The 18,515-nt window shown below is 43.9% G+C and overlaps 1 protein-coding gene across 1 annotated transcript; it reads left to right on the top strand.

The window, feature by feature from the left end:
* Positions 1-1,041: 1,041 nt before the first annotated feature.
* On the top strand, positions 1,042-18,207 carry tmc2b (transmembrane channel-like 2b; the record flags this gene model as incomplete). Its single annotated transcript, XM_083645352.1, has 20 exons — positions 1,042-1,087; positions 1,323-1,361; positions 1,852-2,402; positions 3,536-3,690; positions 5,530-5,620; positions 5,725-5,806; positions 5,909-6,015; positions 6,143-6,241; positions 6,616-6,758; positions 7,702-7,849; positions 8,995-9,189; positions 10,952-11,131; positions 12,393-12,554; positions 12,761-12,889; positions 14,895-14,962; positions 15,497-15,736; positions 16,183-16,308; positions 17,585-17,663; positions 17,761-17,890; positions 17,987-18,207. 20 exons carry the CDS (start codon positions 1,042-1,044, stop codon positions 18,205-18,207), a joined length of 2,991 nt encoding a protein of 996 aa, XP_083501478.1.
* Positions 18,208-18,515: the final 308 nt, after the last annotated feature.

The following is an 18,515-nucleotide window of genomic DNA, read 5'->3' as shown; positions in this document are numbered from 1 at the left end:
GATTAGCTTAGTCTTACAGGGTAGCATCCATATCCTGTAAGTGTGCTGCTCTTTGTGTTAGCTGCATAGCATCTCCTGTTTCCCTGTATTATTCAGCAGGTCAGATCTGACGTTTGACCATAACCACATGTGGTAACCACAGCAACAAGGAGGGCTGCAGTGGTCCGCGTCCCAATGTGCACTCTACATGCATGGGTTCTGGTCCCGGTCCAGTGTGCACTGGCCATCGCTCTGTCCTCACTTTCACTTGACTCTCGCAAACAAGCTCGTAAGCCTCTAATGACTTGTCCTCTTCCAAAAAACCTTTTATTTAAATGCGAGGTGAGCTCATCCTCTTTCTCCTGTGTTCATTCTGCGCTGCTCTGTTTATGCTTCTCTGAGCACATCATATACAGTATTGAAATACAGTGACTACACCATTGTGGCAGCTTGTTTCACTTTTCACTCAGGGTTACTTCAGGTTTCATCCAACTTTAATGCGTTCTGACCTTTATGTCTTATATCTCTGGTTTCTCCTTTCTAGGTCACCTTTGAATGATGGCAACTGTCAAACTGTCAGCTTTCAGCACCAAAGCTGCTTCCTTACATACGCACATCCATGATGGGAGAAGTTTGCCATCATACAACATCATTAAACATGAGCATGACAACATGTGATCTCATACATGTTCTTGCTGTTCCGTTCAATTAGCATTTTGATTGACGAGTCCATTGTGTGTTTTGTTTTCATTGTCTGATATAATGTCTTTTTCTCCTTGCCTTCCGATGATCATCTGTCAGACTCTTTCTTTGGCGGTCGTCAAGGAGCCCAGCCTTTGAACAGCCCAAACAGAGGCACACCTGTTGCTACGTGTGTGTGGGTGTGCATGTGTGTGTGTGTGTGTGTGTGTGGTGTTAGTGAGTGAGTGTGTGTGAGACAATACCTTCACAGAAGGCGTACTGTATCATCTGAGAGCCCAGAGGATGGAGAGGAGGAAGAGACTGAGGTGAACAGGAGCATAAGAAGAGGGGCACATTTAAAGTCAAATACAGCGCAGCAGAATGCCTCCAAAGAAGAAAAAGGATGTTGCAATCAGGATAGATGATGGTGAGAACGATTTTCTCTGCTATTGTGCTGGGAGAATTTTCTTTATCTTTGTTTCTCTGTGGATTTATTCTCTGTTTTTGGCACCAACTAAATATTCACCATGTGTTTTGTGTGTTTGAATGAACCAGATTAACACAGATGATGGCTTGATCATATTTTATTATTTTAAGGACCTCTACAAGTGGGAAGAATGATCCTCTGTAATTGTATGTGTGTGTGTTTTCCCATTTTCCAGTTGGGATGGATATTGATGCTGTTGACAGTGGCAGTGAAGGTGAGTGAATGATGTGGGTGTTAGTCTTTCATCTCTTGCACATTCGCCGGTGTGATGGTAAAATATAATGTTAAATAAAGATAACAGTGTCTTCCTTGTCTCTCTTCTATATCTCTTCTTAGCACTTTTTCAATATTTTCCTTAGACTTTGCCCTTCTTCCACGTTCTCTCATTGGAATATCATCAGGCCTTTTTAGCTCTCTTTATTAGACTCTTTATTATTGGTTGATTGGAATTTTTTTGTGATGTAGGAATTTAAACTAATTCCACTGTTGCACTGATTTACAGTCACTCTATAGATCAAAGTGTCAGAAAATTACCTAAAATATCAATGTAGTCATGGTGTGTGTGTGTTTGTCTGTCTGTGTGTGTGTGTGTGTGTGTGTGTGTGTGTGTGTGTGTGTGTGTGTGTGTGTGTGTGTGTGTGTGTGTGTGTGTGTGTGTGTGTGTGTGTGTAAAACGGGTTATATACTAAATGTGTGTGTCTCAGATGATGCCAGGAAGAGAGCTAAAGCCAGGAGAAAACCGCCTGCACGCAAAAAAAAGGGGGCCAGTGATGATGATGATGATGAGGACGAGGATGAAGCGCCGAGAAAGAGAGGACGAAAGAAGAAGAAGGTGAGTGATGATGAGGATGAAGAAGAGGATGAGGACGAGGCGCCGAAGAAGAAAGGACGAAAGAAGAAGAAAATCAGTGATGATGAGGATGAAGATGAGGATGAGGATGAGGCTCCGAAGAAGAAGGCACGAAAGAAGAAGGCCAAGTCCCACGACAGCGATGACGACGAGGACGAGGACGATAAGCGGAGTGTGAAGAGCAAAGGTTCCAAAGCCTCCAACAAAAAGAAGAGGGCCGCCAAGGAGGAGAGCGAGGAGGAGAGCGAGGAGGAGCGAGGGAAGAAGAAAAAAGGAGGGAAAGGGGCCACCAAAAAGGATAAAGAGGAGCAGAACAAGAAGAAGGGAGACAAAGGGAAAGGAGGGAAAGGAGGGAAGGATAAAGGCAATGAGAAGGACAAGAAAAAGAAGAGTGGCAGGTGGAGTATTCTCTGCTGCTGGCAGACTTTGGGCTAATATGAAGCTACATGGCATATATTCAGGAAGATGAAACGTTCAAAACTAAATGTACACTTGTCTACCTGAATATATGGTATTTATATCTGGTTGATTTTAAATGTAGGAGGCAATGTTCAGTCTAGCCATTAGATGGGAGATGCTGTGACTCTAATGGCCTTGAGAGCTTACTGTAAAACTTCTAATAGTGGCCCAAGCCTTTATTTGTATCAACAACCAAAATGAGCAGGCAGTTATTAGAATAATTCTATTATCAGAGATGGACTTAATGTCCACGGTGGAATTTTATCATTTCCTTTTAAAGTACTAGCTGAGATATGCACAAATCCATTGGGCATGTCCGGGTAGTGTAGCCATAGAGTCCCTGCCTACCAACACAAGGGTCGCAGGTTCGCACCCCCGTGTTACCTCCAGCTTGGTCGGCCGTCCAGACACGATTGGCTGTGTCTGCGGGTGGGAAGCAGGTCGCGCTGGTCGCGTGCTGCACTTCTCTGGTCGGTTGGAGCGACTGGTTGGGGCGGAAGGGAACTTGTGGGAATAGCGTGATCTTCCAACGTGCTACGTTCTGCCGGTGAAGCTCCCCGCTGTCAGGTGTGTCGGAGGAAGCATGCTAGTCTACGGCTCTCCCCAGATCGGCAGAGGGTGGAGCAGCAACCGGGGCAGCAGGGGAAATTTGTCCAATGTGACTCGGCGCAGCTGAGGTGAACAGTGCAAGTACCAGTATACTATAATGTAGATGGGGAGATAGCAGGAGAGAGTGCACGCTATGACCAAGTATATGCACTACAGGTGGTTAGCTGGATCAGAAACTATCTTTTGTGCTCTTGTGATTGTGCGTTTATGGTAGAGTGAGGGGGGTACCTGTGATTTTTGATGCCTTTTTGATTATGCGTTGGAGTTTATTACGTGATTATTAGAAGTTTGGCGGTAGGCATAGAATTGAGATAATGTGAACAAGGCTGGATGATGATGATGATGATGATGTGATGTCAGATTCTTGTTAGTGCTTATATGGTCATGTAGTCAGTCTCATTCATTCATTCATTCATTCATTGTAAGCTGGCTGCTGTAGCATTTTGACCAAGCCCCATGGCACATGACAGCTCTCTTCCTGTACCAGCGGCTCCTCCGATGATGAGGATTCTCTGTCGGAGGGAGAGATTGCCACCCTGAAGGAGGAGGTAGAGGAGAAGAAGAAACTGGTTGCTACCATAAGGAACAAACCCTGGCGCATGAAGAGGAGACTCACACAGCTTAAGTAAAACAACAAACCAACACAATATGGCCGACCTTCCCCCACATGCTCTGCCTGTTTGTGTGTACAGATGTTACTCATTTAGTTTGGCAGTACTGCTGCAGCGGGGCTTTTGTTAAGAACAAAGCAAACATTTACATAACAAAAGCCCCACTTTTACCACTGCAGCAGTACTGCAAAACGAAATGAGTAGCATCTGTTAGTTCATTTCTGAATCTGGTTTTGAGGTTATTGTTTTACTTCGTTTCAAACTCAAGCTCTCACTCTAGTGCCTTATCCGCTGCGTATGCAGCCCTATGGAAGACTGTCATTTTCGCTCATTTAAGGCACTAGAGTAAAACCCGGGTTGTAGTACAACCCTAACGTTTGCAGTGTTTTGTTCTCTCTGCCTGTTGCTCTTAACTGCAAAATTGTGTTTACGTATCCTCACCAGTATTTTACTCATTGCTTATCTGCTTTTTGCTCATTGCCTATTGCTTAGCAGTAATTTGCTTATTGCTTACCATCACTCATGTCATGTACATGTGATGCCTGCCATGCATTATTCAAGCTTTTTCACCGCAGCTTTGCCTGTGTGATATTCGCATCCGCTGAAAGCTACTTTGGTGCAACACAAAGTAGACAATTATGAAACTGAAACTTGTTTGGACTTGGTTTCCCAAATCATCATTGCAAATCAACATGCTTTTGGGAAACTGGACCTTGAAATAAGGATAAACTGTAAATAGGCCCTATCTGGTCAGATATGGATTGCAGCTCATTTCAGGAAGCATGCCAGCTAGGCTAGCTAGTCAGACTGTTTTCATGATACATTTAACACGACACGTTGTTGTAGCAACTGTCATTTCGTTCAGTTCACTCAATTCTATATAGGCCTACTGTGTTAGCGCATGAAGCCCAGATGGGATCTAAACATGATCTCAGGAAATATAATTGTTTTCAGAGATGACAGGACAGCCAAGCATTGGGATTAATCAGTTTCACTGGTGTTGACTACTCAGATGATACCCCTTCTGTGAAGGTATTGTCTCACACACACTCACTCACTAACACCACACACACACACACACACACACACACACACACACACACACACACACACACACACACACACACACACACACACACACACACACACACACACACACACACACACACACACACACACCTGGACAGTTCACTCAGTGTGGGAACAGAGTAAACACGACAGTGAAGGTTGGAAGTTGGCGTGTGAGTGTGTGTGTGTGTGTGTGTGTGTGTGTGTGTGTGTGTGTGTGCGTGCGTGCATGTGTACATTACGTTTCTCTATGTACAGATCAGTGTAAGCACAGGGGCCAGGGGCAGGGAACACGATAGGTGAGACGCCTTGACTTTTTCATGAGCCTGACACTGTTTAATGCATGCTGACGCCGTTGCGGCTGACTGCCCCTCTGCTCGCCGACTCATTCATGCTCTTTCAATGTGCTGTTTATCATCAATCAGACAGTAATCCCACGCTTGTCTTAAGCCCATGGCACACCAATCTAACCTTCTACAACAAACACACAAACACAGATGTTTGTTTGGCCTGCCGTGGCTGTCTGTCCTTGTTTGGAGTTGTTGGGTCAGATTCGACATGTCCAATCCTTGTTTGTCTGTTAGCCCATGGTACACCAATCAAACATTCTCCAACAAAAATGTTGGAGAATGTTTGATTGGTGTGCCATGGGCATACTATTATATGCAATTCCTCGATTACTTACACAAAAGATTATTCAAAGCTTCAGAGTTCCAGTTCCTTACTCTAGCACTTAATTCCACTGGGTGATGGTGCTATCTTCTCCTCTCTGGTTGGGCCAACAGGGAGGCCCAGGAGTTTGTTGACAAGTTTGAAGGAGCTCTTGGGAAAGGAAAAGGCAGGAAGCTCTTTGCATACAAAGTCATGATGGCCAAGGTAACATGCCAACTTTGTTCACAATTCGAGTTAAGATATCACTGAAAATGATACTATAAATTGAGGTGATTACACAGTTTTTACCTACTTTTTATTTTCTTCAGAAAATGATCAAGTTTAAACGTGACTTTGAGAACTTCAAAACAGCCTGCATACCCTGGGAGAAGAAGATTAAGGAAGTAGAAAGTTGGTACCACATTTGATAAGTGATTGACTTGGTCGTGTTGCCTGATTGTAAGTTATGTTCTAAGTTATGTTCTGTTTTGTTTTGTTCTTCGCTGATCATAGGTCACTTTGGGTCGTCTGTGGCATCTTACTTTATTTTTCTGAGGTGGATGTATGGTCTGAATCTGGTCCTGTTTGGGTTCATGTTTGGACTCGTGATGCTGCCAGAGGTACAGCCTCTCTCATATAATAATGCATGCTGGCAAGTGATGTAACAGTGTGCATCCTATCAGTATCAGTTACCATTACATCTGTATAGCCTTCTCCTTTTCCAAAACCCTCCTCCTCTGTCTTTAGGTTCTCATGGGTCTTCCCTATGGCGCCATTCCCAGGAAGACTGTCCCCAGAGACGAGCAGGACAAAGCCATGGATTTCTCTGTGCTCTTTGACTTTGAAGTGAGGAACTAAGCTTCAGTCTTTAAACATTCTCAACTCATTTCAACAGAATATGTGCTTTATGTTGTTATATTGGTAAATTAAGTTTGTAAAAATATATTATATTTTGTCAAAATATTAAAATGACAGGCTATGTCACTTATTTACTAAAATCATGAATACATGTGAATTCATACATATTTCATCTATTTATACTTCACAAAATGATATATGTATGTATGTGTGTATATGTGTGTGTACACACATACTGAACATGCATACATACATACATACATACATACATACATACATACATGCATACATAGCTATTTGTACAAAGTGTGTTATTTCCATTGCTGTAAGTATGAATATTCATTTGTATGCCTCACCAACAGGGATACTGCAAGTACTCTTTTTTGTTTTATGGGTACTATAACGACGAGCGAACCATCGGGGTGCTGCAGTTCAGACTCCCTCTGTCCTACCTGATGTCGGGCATCGGCATCTTCGGATACAGCCTGATGGTTGTCATTAGAATGTATGCAAAACACACACACACACACACACACACACACACACACACACACACACACACACCACACACACACACACACACACACACACACACACACACACACACACACACACACACACACACACACACACACACACACACACACACACACACACACACACACAGATGCAGGCACAAACATATGGCTTTGCTCCCCTGTCTTTCCCTCCTGCTTTCCATGTGTGTGTCCTCAGGATCAGTCTGTGTGTCTGTCCTCAGGATCAGTCTGTGTGTCTGTCCTCAGGATCAGTCTGTGTGTTTGTCCTCATGATCAGTCTGTGTGTGTCCTCAGGGTCAGTCTGTGTGTGTCCTCAGGATCAGTCTGTGTGTCTGTCCTCAGGATCAGTCTGTGTGTCTGTCCTCAGGATCAGTCTGTGTGTGTCCTCAGGATCAGTCTGTGTGTCTGTCCTCAGGATCAGTCTGTGTGTCTGTCCTCAGGATCAGTCTGTGTGTCTGTCCTCAGGATCAGTCTGTGTGTGTCCTCAGGGTCAGTCTGTATGTCTGTCCTCAGGATCAGTCTGTATGTGTCCTCAGGATCAGTCTGTGTGTCTGTCCTCAGGATCAGTCTGTGTGTCTGTCCTCAGGATCAGTCTGTGTCTGTCCTCAGGATCAGTCTGTGTGCCTGTCCTAAGGATCAGTCTGTGTGTCTGTCCTAAGGATCAGTCTGTGTGTGTCCTCAGGATCAATCTGTGTATCTGTCCTCAGGATCAGTCTGTGTGTGTCTGTCCTCAGGCTCAGTCTGTATGTGTCTGTCCTCAGGATCAGTCTGTGTGTCTGTCCTCAGGATCAGTCTGTGTGTCTGTCCTCAGGATCAGTCTGTGTGTGTCCTCAGGATCAGTCTGTGTGTCTGTCCTCAGGATCAGTCTGTGTGTCTGTCCTCAGGATCAGTCTGTGTGTCTGTCCTCAGGATGGCTCGTAACGCAAATGAAGGAGGGGATGGAGGGGAGGATGGACAGTTCACCTTCAGCTGGAAGATGTTCACCAGCTGGGACTACCTGATAGGAAACCCTGAGACCGCAGACAATAAGTATGCCTCCATTACCACCAGCTTCAAGGTTAGCAAGTGTGTCTGTGTGTGTGTGTGTGTGTGTGTGTGTGTCTGTGTGTGTGTGTGTGTGTGTGTGTGTCTGTGTGCAGTGGCGTGCCGTCCATTAGGCGAACTAGGCAAATGCTAGGGGCGCTTGAGCCGTTAGGGGCGCCAGAGAGGGTACTATTTTTTTACAATAGTAGACAAAAAATAAGCAGAACAACGTCTTAAGTCTTTAAATAATAGTGAAATCATTTTTCTATTTCTGGCTTTCTGGCTGCCTGGGCAGCAACACTTTCACCATGGTCCCTAATCCATACCACCCCACCCCCTGCGCAGCCGCGCCCCCTTCTTCCTGCTCCAGGCTTTTTCCCAGAGTTGGGGAAGGGAGCTGGAAGGTGGGTGCTGAGGGTGCTGCAGCACCCCCTGGTGGCAAGAAATGGGATTTTCAAATTTGTTGGATTTGGCTGTCTTGTGTTTATACCACCAACAAGATGCATTAAAAAACAGTTTGTGCTTCCCAGCTCTAATCTTATTTCATACGCTCTCTCTTCAAAAGTGTTGGATTTTCATCATAATCTGGTTTTTCATAATAATAATAATAAGTTCAGTGTTTATGCCTGTGTTGCTGTCTGTTGTAGTGTAAAACGACTAAAGGGAGAGCGGGTGCTTACATGAAAGTGAGTGAGAAAAGGAGAAGATACTGAATAATGACATCACAACAGTATAATCCTAATGTTAATTTAAAATAAAATATTCTTCTAAATATGGATGAAAGTCCATAAAACGTCAAATTTTCTTCGCCGCTGCCCTCGCGGGCGGCACCGAGAGTCCCTTCCTTACAGCACCCCCTACCTAAAAGTACTTCCAGTGCCACTGACATTCTGAGCCTGCACTGCAGTGGTGGAATTAGCTGCGATATAATTTTTATTATATTTTCTTTGGGGTAGGGGGAGGGGGGAGGGGGGGGGGCACCAGCAAAAATCTTGCCTAGGGCACCAACATGGTCAGGCACGCCACTGTCTGTGTGTGTGTGTGTGTGTGTGTGTGTGTGTGTGTGTGTGTGTGTGTGTGTGTGTGTGTGTGTGTATATTTGAATGAAACACGAAACATGAAAAGTCTCAGTCTTCTGCCACTTCACTGCATTAATTGATGCATTTTTCCCTGCTGCAGGAGTCCATCGTGGACGAACAGGAGAACCAGAAGGATGAGAACATCCACCTTCGCCGTTTCCTCAGAGTTCTAGCCAACTTCTTCATCCTGTGCAGCCTCGCAGGCAGCGGGTTCCTCATCTACTTTGTGGTGAAACGATCTCAGGAGTTTGCTGCAATGGAGGATGAGGAGCTCTCCTGGTTTGAAAAGAATGAGGCAGGTTGACATGAACCTTCTCTGTTTTGGGAATTGTTAGTTTGAACTAGAAGTCATTCCCACATGTGTATTAGGATTAGCTTATGATCATATTTTGTTTGTTGGAATCACTTGTGCTTGTACACATAACCCGGTTGGCCGGTTCCTCCATTTTCTATCGGAGCAACTAGTCTCAGCTCCCAGACAATCTCCGTGTACCAATCGTCTGTGAACTTCTGGTCAAAAATAGCAGTTTGAACGGTGGTGAGTACAGCTGCTAACAAACCTACGCCCATTTGTCAAGTTACCGGAAATGATGCCCCCCCCCCCCCCCCCCATTATCCTCTGTAGTGAAACAAACTGGAGATACTGCGAATCACCTTGTAACACAGAGATACCTTTTTCAAACACTAGGGATCTCGCGCGCTCGATTCCTAGGCTCGCCCGCCACGCAGCCTCGCCCGTCCTGCAGCTCGGCAGCTGTGCGGTCTTTCCCGGCTGCCCGCAGCTCAGCTGCTGTGTGGCCAATGAGACCAGCATCACTGATTATGTAAGATTTATGACATCACTGATGATGTCACAGATGGATTTATGATATCACTGATGATGTCACAGTGTGATTTATGAGGGATTTATGACATCACTGATGATGTCACAGTGGGATTTATGAGGGATTTATGACATCACTGATGATGTCACAGTGGGATTTATTACATCACTGATGATTTCACAGTGGGAATTATGACATCACTAATGTGTCTGTCACAGTAGGATTTATGACATCACAGTGGGACAATCACAGTGGGACAGAGAAACAGAGAAACAGACAGACAGAGCCCTAGCTCCAATTTATATACTGATGATGATGATACTGATGATGATGATGACGATGATAAGATTGAAAATGGATGTCCCAAGCAATGTTACATTATCTGATTATTTTACTTCTGCATGTCACCGCCCCTTCTGCATGAAGGGCCACCCTAAATACTATAGAGAGCCAAAGTTAACGTCACTTCCTGCCTTTCTCTGGGCACCAGCGTCTGAAGGAATAGAATGGTTGTGAACGGAGTGATACGCTACCTTTTTGATCCCGTTTGAATTGTGCCACGGGAGTACACGTCATGTTTGTCAATGTAAAAGATAACTCTGCAAGTCGAGAAAGTCGCAGTTTGTGGTAAAACTGTGCCACTATAACTTATATAAATAAAAAAGAACTATGCACAACCAGTCGCGGAAGTGACTTCTCTCCCGCCAGTCCAGTCTCGTGACACGAGATGTAGTTGATTGACAAAACTAAACCTTACGTTTCAGTTTCAGGACAAACTGCGACTTTCTTGACATGCATAGCTATCTTCTAAATGTAACATGTGTACCCCGTGGCACAATTCAAACGGGATCAAAAAAGCATTGTGTCTCACTGTTTACCACCATTCTATTCCTTCAGATGCTGGTGCCCAGAGAAAGGCAGGAAATTACGTTCACTTTGGCTCTCTTTTGGTTCTGTGATGCATTTTTTTGTAAACTCTCAAATTTCCACACAGTTTTAGCAACGAAAGCTGGGAGAAAGTTCTCAGTCTCTAGTTGAGCGATGCAGATAGAGACTGAGAACTGAGTCTATGGAGGAACTGACAGAAAATGGGGCAAGGTGTGGGTTTGCACGCAAGACAATGGAAACTAAAGAGACAGTGATTAAATGAGAGTGATTTCATTACAGGATAGAGTGTCCCTCTTTGTACGAACAGAGATCTTCAACACTCCCTCTTTCCTCTCCATGTATCAGGTGGAGTTTGTGATGTCTCTGCTGGGCCTGGCGTGTCCTCCTCTGTTTGAGACCATCGCTGAGCTGGAAGAATATCACCCTCGAATTGCCCTCAAGTGGCAGCTGGCGCGCATCTTCGCCCTCTTCCTGGGAAACCTCTACACCTTCCTCTTCGCCCTGTTTGATGAGGTCACTGCGAAGGTAGGGGAGTTGTTGCATTGATAGATGGGTGTGGTGTGGGTGGATGTTTGTGTTTATATCTGGGTCCACTTGACCACTTCCATACAGAAAAATAGTGGTACAACTACAATCATGTAGTCTACTGTATATATCCATTGTGAGTGGAGTACAGCAGGGATGACGTATTTTTGTAGTCGGAAGGCGGAAGTCTCGGACATGTTGGAGCTTAACGGGAAAAGTGAAAGGGATTTCACTTAAATGCATAAAATAAGGTCTGTGGTTAACAAAGGTTTATGGGAATGGTAATTTGGTGTTCAGCAGGATAATCTTCATGAACATGAATCACTCTTATGCCTTTTGAAGCGTTTTCTGAAGATTGCGTTAAAAAAAAAACGCATTTACGTTTCAAAAGTCATAAAAGTGATTCAGGTTTATGAAGATTATCCTGCTGAACACATTACCAACTCCCATAAACTTTTGCTAAATGAAGTTCTAACGTAAATTCAGTCAGGAAGACGATAATCTGCACTTTACACTTCCTCAGTTCACTTCTGATTTCTCCACCCGTTCAAATCTGCTCACATGCATGCTCAAAAATAGCCTGTCAACTTCCGGGCTTCAATTGAATAATCAGGTGTTTGCCTCCTGGTCTCATTAACCAATAGCATAGTCATAGTGTCACATCAACTCTCACCCCCACACACCTCCATTGTAAGCCTATCACATATTCACCCCATTCTAAGCCAATCACATGGCTGTGTACTCTTAAAATATGCTTCTTTTTACCCCATTCAGCCTGCTCATCCCTGCGCTGTCAGTCTCGCACCCTCCACCTCCCCCTCTCCACCCAGTATTTGCAGACCCATCCGTCATCTGATTCATCAGTCTGAGGAGTCTAATCAGTCTCAGAAGGAGAGGCATCACCATCACCACCACCAGTATCAAGACTCTACAGGGGGATATATCTCGCTGCTGCTCATGGCTGATGCAGCTCTATCTCAATATCTCCTTGTGGTGTCTAAGCGCAAAAGACTATTAACAATACCTAATTCTCATCATCTTTTCTGGGGTAAAATAAGGGTTCTAACCCTTATTTTATTCATTCACTAGTCTCTAGTCTCTCCTGATTGAACCACAGACCTTATTTTATGCATTTAAGTGAAATTCCCATTCTAAAGTCCCATTCACTTTTCGCCATAAGCTCAAACATGCTACTCCTAGACTCATTCCTGCGGTGCGCTATACCGTGAACGCTTATATATTTTTCTTTCTTTCCTTTCAGCTGGACAGTGAGCAGTCGATTAAGAATGCCACTCTGTGGGCTTTGAATGAGTACTATGCCAACTACACCGCCGTCTACAACACCACCACAGACATTCCTCCTCCTGATCTCCACCCTGCCGACGTCATCAGAGGGCCCTGCTGGGAGACGTGGGTTGGAATAGTCAGTAGGCCAGGATATCATTTGTAATTTATTGAATTTATCTTGTAGGATTTTTCCATTCGATTTCTAAAAGTATCTAGGTATAGTTTAGCTCTATAAATGTGGTGTTGCTATCACATTTTCAGCATCTCAATTGGGCTAATCAAGCAAGAAACTAAAATGTATGATTTTGTATGTTCTTGTGCCTATTTTCTTCCACTGCCTAGGAATTTGTGAAGCTGATTGTGTCGGACATCCAGGTGAGCTACTTGACCATCCTGATTGGTGACTTCGTGCGTGCTGTCATCGTCCGCTTCCTCAACTACTGCTGGTGCTGGGACCTGGAGGCTGGATTTGTGAGTGCTCAGTGTGTGTGAGAGAGAGAGAGAGAGAGAGAGAGATGTGGCGTCCAAATGTTCCCACAAAAACTCTGTGTGTGTGTGTGTGTGTGTGTGTGTGTGTGTGTGTGTGTGTGTGTGTGCGTGCGTGCGTGTGTGTGCGTGCGTGTGTGTGTGTGTGTGTGTGTGTGTGTGTGTGCGTGCATGCATGTGTGCATACGTGTGTGTCGTGTCCATGCATGTCTGTGTCAGTGTGTCAGTGCGTGTCCTCGTATAGCACAAGTTTGAGGCTGTTTGTTTTTGTATGGTTAAATGAACCGATGGACAAATTATTTCTTTCTTTCACCTAATCATTCGACACAAGATTACATAATTTGGTAGCCCTTCATTCATTCAAGAACACTCTCGTCATAGATTTAACCATTTATTGCATAAATGGAAATACAGTTATGTTTGGTGTTGAAGGCTCCGCTCTTTACAGAGGATGCTCCTCCCTGAACCGGCCCAGCAGCATGCTACGCCGAGCAGGGAGGGCTGCAAAAATCCCCCATGGAGATACAAGATTCCAGATAAATTTAAAGCCATAGTGAGTAAGAGCGGGAGCCTAAGCAAGACATGGAAAACATGTTCACTTTTTGAGCCATGCAGAGTTGCAGACTCTAGCGCTAGAATACATGATTAGCCTTTGAGCCAAGCAGACTGAGCTATAAAGGTGGAGGCTGAGGTGGTGGAGGCAATGCATTTACAGCAGCAGCAGCATGATGCAGCATTTGTGGAGCAAATCAGAGTGAGAGAGGAGGCTGTATTTAAACGGACCGCCTTATTGTGAGAATGGCTGTGGTTGGTGAATGAATGATCCAATCAGCGGCTGACAGCTGGATACAGCTGGGGCATAGCGTATGACTTCCGTGTCTCGAATGAACTAACACAAGCTTCATCTTTACTGGTCCCAAACAATGTATGAACTATTTGTAATTAGACATGAACACCAGAGCTATTACACAGTAATTGCACCGATAGTTATACAATAACATTTGTGCATTCATATGTAGTTACATGGTACCGGACCTGTAAAATGAAGTGAGTCTATTCAACTGTAGTTCATATGTAGTTACATGGTAATACATATGAACTACAGTTTGAACTACATGTTGTTGTTTTTTTAGCGTTTTTCTATCTGGAGGAAACCACAGGGGAGCACGGGGAGAACATACAAACTCCTCACAGAAAGGCCCTTTTTGACGAGAGTCCACCTGGGCCATAGGCAGTGAGGACATGGGAATGGAGACACATGCCTCACCGCCCACAGCGTACCAGACGGGAATCGAAACCCAGGACCTTCTTGTGGTCATGTCTAATTACAAATAGTTCATACGTTGTTTGGGACCTGTAAAATGAAGGGTTACCCATTATTTGTATTGTACAGTATAGTCCACTAAATACACAATTCAGTATGTGTGATTGTCTGTGGACACTTATATCCCAACACAGTCTCACAGAAAATTGTAAAATACCAACGTTTTGGACCAACGTTGCTATGTTACAATTTCGGCTCGAAAATTATGTGTGTATGCATTCATGCAGTTGTATGTATAATTATGTACAGTATGTGTATTAGTATAATGAATGTTCAGATGTGTCATTGTGTTGTGGCAGTGAGTACACCATTCTGCGATTATTGAATACTATGTGAGTACACAGAGATCATGTTGAATCCAAGTCAACCTGATACCATACAATGACAGCTGGCAAGACAGATGATCCCTAACATACAGTGGAACTAGATACTGCAATGAGAACTTAATTACAGAGGTAGAGAGGAGGCGGGGGGGGGGGACTGTATACAGAGAGAGAGAGAGAGAGAGAGAGAGAGAGAGAGAGAGAGAGAGAGAGAGAGAGAGAGTTACATGGGTAGAGAACATAGACAAACTCTGAGAAGGCAGATGCAAAATGAGATTGTCCTAGTTTGTTTTACTTCAGCATTCAGCACAACATGATGATGTGGTTGTGTTTATTGTTCCAGCCGTCATACGGAGAGTTTGACATCAGTGGAAATGTGCTTGGCCTCATCTTCAATCAAGGCATGATATGGTGAATAACTCCACACTGCATGTGACATTATTTACACTGGTCATTTCAACTCTATTGTAGCCTGTATTGGTAGTATTCTGTTACATTACCACGTAGCCATCTTGACTGATTACAATCAAGTGACACAAACAGCCAATGAGCTGTGTCTATTGTAGTGCCACATTGAAGGAAAAATGCTTCTGACATCATGGGAATACTATGAATAGTACATAGGCCTATAAAGGAATTCTTAAAAGGAAGGAAGTCTTCACAGAATGGTTTATAGGGGGTTACACATTATGATAACTATTCAAATTACAGTCTTTTAATTGGTTGTTTAACTACATAATCATTTTATTTTTGGATTTTATATTGTTTTTTTAATGGCACAATCGATTTTGGAGTCAAAGTGTTGCATAAGTAACTGAAAGTAATCACATGACCTTACTAAGTGCGAGTATTGAGTGGATGATTACAATTTGAAGGAGGTCAATCACTAATCTTCCATTTTTCAATTCACTTTCCTAACCCTGCTCTGACCCTCTTGTCCATCAGGATGGGGGCGTTTTATGCCCCAGGTCTGGTGGGTCTGAACGTGTTGCGTCTCCTGACCTCCATGTACTACCAGGTGTGGGCAGTGATGAGCTGCAACGTGCCCCACGCCAGAGTCTTCAAGGCCTCGCGCTCCAACAACTTCTACATGGGCCTGCTGCTGCTCGTGCTCTTCCTCAGCCTGCTGCCTGTAATCTACACTATCATGACTCTGCCCCCCTCCTTCGACTGCGGGCCCTTCAGGTGCGTACCAGAAGTAGACTGCATCACAGGCACATATACACTCATGGACAGACACAACACACACACACACACACACACACACACACACACACATACACACGGTGCAATTTGTACATGCGACTGCAACAATATTAATAAACTTTGAATGGGGCAGGTGAACAGCGCTCTTTGCAGCAGTGGGGCAAATGGGCACTGCATTAGTCTGAATTAAAAACAGTCACATGTGATGTCAGAATACAATGTGAACAAATTGTGTCCAAGAAGCACATTCATTTTGAATTCACATGTAGGTTTTCAAGTGACTTTCTAGTAAGCGAGTGTGATTAGTTTGAATTTCACTGGAGCCTTGCATGCTGAAATGAAATGCTTCTGTTTGTGCCATGTTCCACCAGCAGGACCAGATCAGATATAATTCAGTATTTGATCCATGTGTTTCTGTCCTCCAGTGGCAGAGACAAGATGTATGAGGTGGTGATGGAAACTATAGAAAAAGATCTACCGTCCTTCATAGCGAATATTTTCACCTACGCCACCAACCCTGGACTCATCATGCCTGCTGTTCTTCTCATGGTGTAAGAATCCATTTAAAATTACTTTTGCTGTAAGGTTTGAATTACTGAATTACTGTTGGGGTAGAATTTCAAAAAATCAGTGTCAGTGATTGTTTACAATATAAACAATTAAATAATAGCATTATACAATTGACAGGTTGCTGGACTTCTCTTAAAATCAATCTACCTTTGTAGGGTTCATAAGTGTTTTAAGCATGATTGTAGTCCAGGCCTGCTAGCCTACTGCCCGACTCAATGCAAGATAATTTGTAGACAGATGATTTACAGTGGAAATGGGTTACATACGATATAGGACGAATCAGCGTGACGTCACTTGACACCCAAAAATGCGGAACCGCGCGGCAGTTAATAGTATGAGTTGTGCCAAACAAACGTTAATATCTCAAAAACTATACATGACATCGCTTATATTTTGACATTCTGCCTGAGAGCAGAAGTAGCTCAAGAGTTTGATGTATAATATATGCATGTCGTGTTAAAGTTGTGTGAACTGTCGCAGTTTTTAAAATGTAAACAGAGTTAACTGGCTAGAGTCAGACAATCAAGCCTCGCGCCAGGGTTCCATTGCCGTTGCCACCCAGTGACGCAGTTTCTTTACCAAAATACTGCTGGGCTGATCCCTCGTATTTGAGACTAATAATGTGGTAACCCTTTACTTTAAGGGTACATTAATTAAGGGTTAGTTAATGCTTAACAGTCAACTAATGTGTCTAGTAATCAATGGTGTTCATGTTAAGTTGAACCAAAAATGGAAATTCATAAATTCAGGAAATGCTAATGCAAGGGCGGGAGAAGTTTTTTAGTCCACAAAGCATTCGTGGAGTTTCACAGCAAAACACGGTTGCAGAATTCTCCTAAACAATTGAAGTGGAAAAGAAAAGCAAAAACAAAACAGTTACTGCTCGTGCTCACCAGCTCTTCACAAGCCCCGAGACGCCAAGTTGACTTGAAAAGATAAGACGTCATTACACCCTGTTTTTAGCTGAAATATTCACTGTAGAATACTGTAGTAACTGCAATTCTAACTTTTGGAGCACATGGCTTCTGAATGAATTTTAATTTTTGGGTGAATTTATCCTTTAACTAAGTGTTAATTTAGACATTATTTAATAGTTTAGTGTTAGTTAATGGTTAGGGCTACTAGTTAATAAACAAGTTATCTAGTTAGTTAATAGGGTTAGTTCATGCTTATTGTAATATTAAGCAATACACATTAGCTAACCATTAATTAATGTACCCTTATTTTAAAGTGCTACCATTCATGTTTATATAACAGGCTGGCACTCTACTACCTGAATGCCTTGTCGAAAGGATACCAGCAAGCCAACTTGGATCTTAAGAAGAAGATGCAGATTGTGAGTATGAGCTTCATGTTCTCCTTTCTTTTTCTCCTTTCCTTTGCTCAAAATGTAACCAAACCAACTTCTGTCTGGATGATGATGGACCCTGTAGGCTCGCGATGAGGAGAAGAACCGTAGGAACAACAAGGACAGCACCAACCAACAGATGAAAGACTTGGAGGACCTGCTGCCAGACAAGTCTCTGATACCGCCTCCTGTTGAAGAGGAGCCACCCCCACCTGGTACACACACAAACACACACTCTGTATTATGTGCACCTGCTATCAGTAAATTTGCATCTGACTGTCTGCTTTGTTACTCTCCATCTCTCGTCTCAGATGTCGTAACTGAGAAGGCCAAGTCTCCCAAAAAGAAGTCAGGCGCAGCAGCCAATGGGAAAGAGGTTAATCTGGAAAAGGACATGTCATTGGCTGCCTCAAACCCCAGAGGTGCAGTGACCCGTGCCCCGGGACCGAGAGGACCTCCTGGAGACGCCAGGGGTCCTCCTCCTGGGCCGGGGAGAGGCAGGGGTCGGGGCGGGCCTCCGCCAAGGCAATAGGAGTCCAGATTCATGGAACAAAATCTACATCCACAACAACTACTGTATATAGGCAATTAGGCATGACCACTACTTTGCTTGCCTGGAACTGAAGGAGGATGACATCCCATAATTTCCTATCTCCTAGACCTATCTCCACACTTGGACTTAGTGTGGTGGCAGCACTGGAGTAGCCTGGTAAACCATCCGGATCATCCTGAACTCACATTCTGTTTTGTTCTGCGGTTCCGTCTGGATTCAGCCAATCAGCATAGCCAAATCCAGTCATTCAACCAATCAACCAACCAGTCAAATCCAAATCCACTCGG

Source organism: Poromitra crassiceps, assembly GCF_964638095.1.
Source record: "Poromitra crassiceps genome assembly, chromosome: 10".
Taxonomy (NCBI): domain Eukaryota; kingdom Metazoa; phylum Chordata; class Actinopteri; order Beryciformes; family Melamphaidae; genus Poromitra; species Poromitra crassiceps.
This window is presented reverse-complemented; position numbering and strand designations above follow the sequence as displayed.